The sequence below is a fragment of the Buceros rhinoceros genome, unplaced genomic scaffold (genome assembly GCF_000710305.1).
Source record: "Buceros rhinoceros silvestris isolate BGI_N320 unplaced genomic scaffold, ASM71030v1 scaffold739, whole genome shotgun sequence".
Classification (NCBI taxonomy): Eukaryota; Metazoa; Chordata; class Aves; order Bucerotiformes; family Bucerotidae; genus Buceros; species Buceros rhinoceros.
In genome coordinates, this window is record NW_010431871.1 from 16,367 (window position 1) to 16,708 (window position 342).

The 342-nt window shown below is 59.9% G+C and overlaps 1 protein-coding gene across 1 annotated transcript in view; it reads right to left on the reverse strand.

Annotated features, from left to right (window-relative positions):
- Positions 1–342, reverse strand: part of CLCN5 (chloride channel, voltage-sensitive 5) — a 13,816-nt gene that overhangs the window by 11,422 nt on the left and 2,052 nt on the right. The window contains exon 2 of the mRNA XM_010143547.1: positions 141–240. Within this exon, the coding sequence (XP_010141849.1) occupies positions 141–240 (100 nt within the window). The remainder of the gene's footprint in view (positions 1–140; positions 241–342) is intronic.

Here is a 342-nt window from a genome sequence, read left to right on the forward strand (position 1 = left end):
ATAATTCTGGGTGCACGAGGACCCCCCGGCAGGCCCGCCTCATCAGCACAGCCCCGGCTCCAGGGACCGCCCCGGGTTTGCGGGAGGAATCGAGGCAGTGCAGGTCCAGGACGTGGCTCCAAACCGCGGTTCGCTCTTACCTGCCAAGAGCCCGATGAGGAGCATCAGCAGCCAGCCGGAAAAGGCGTCGCTCACGCTGTGGATCAGCGCCCACGTGGACTCTTTGCTTCTGCTGGTGATCTGGAGGTTTTTCCAAGAGAAACCACAGCCTGGTGAGACACTGAGCTGCTCTGGTGTGAACGCTCTACAATCTACCCAGTGACATCATTAGCAGAAGATGAG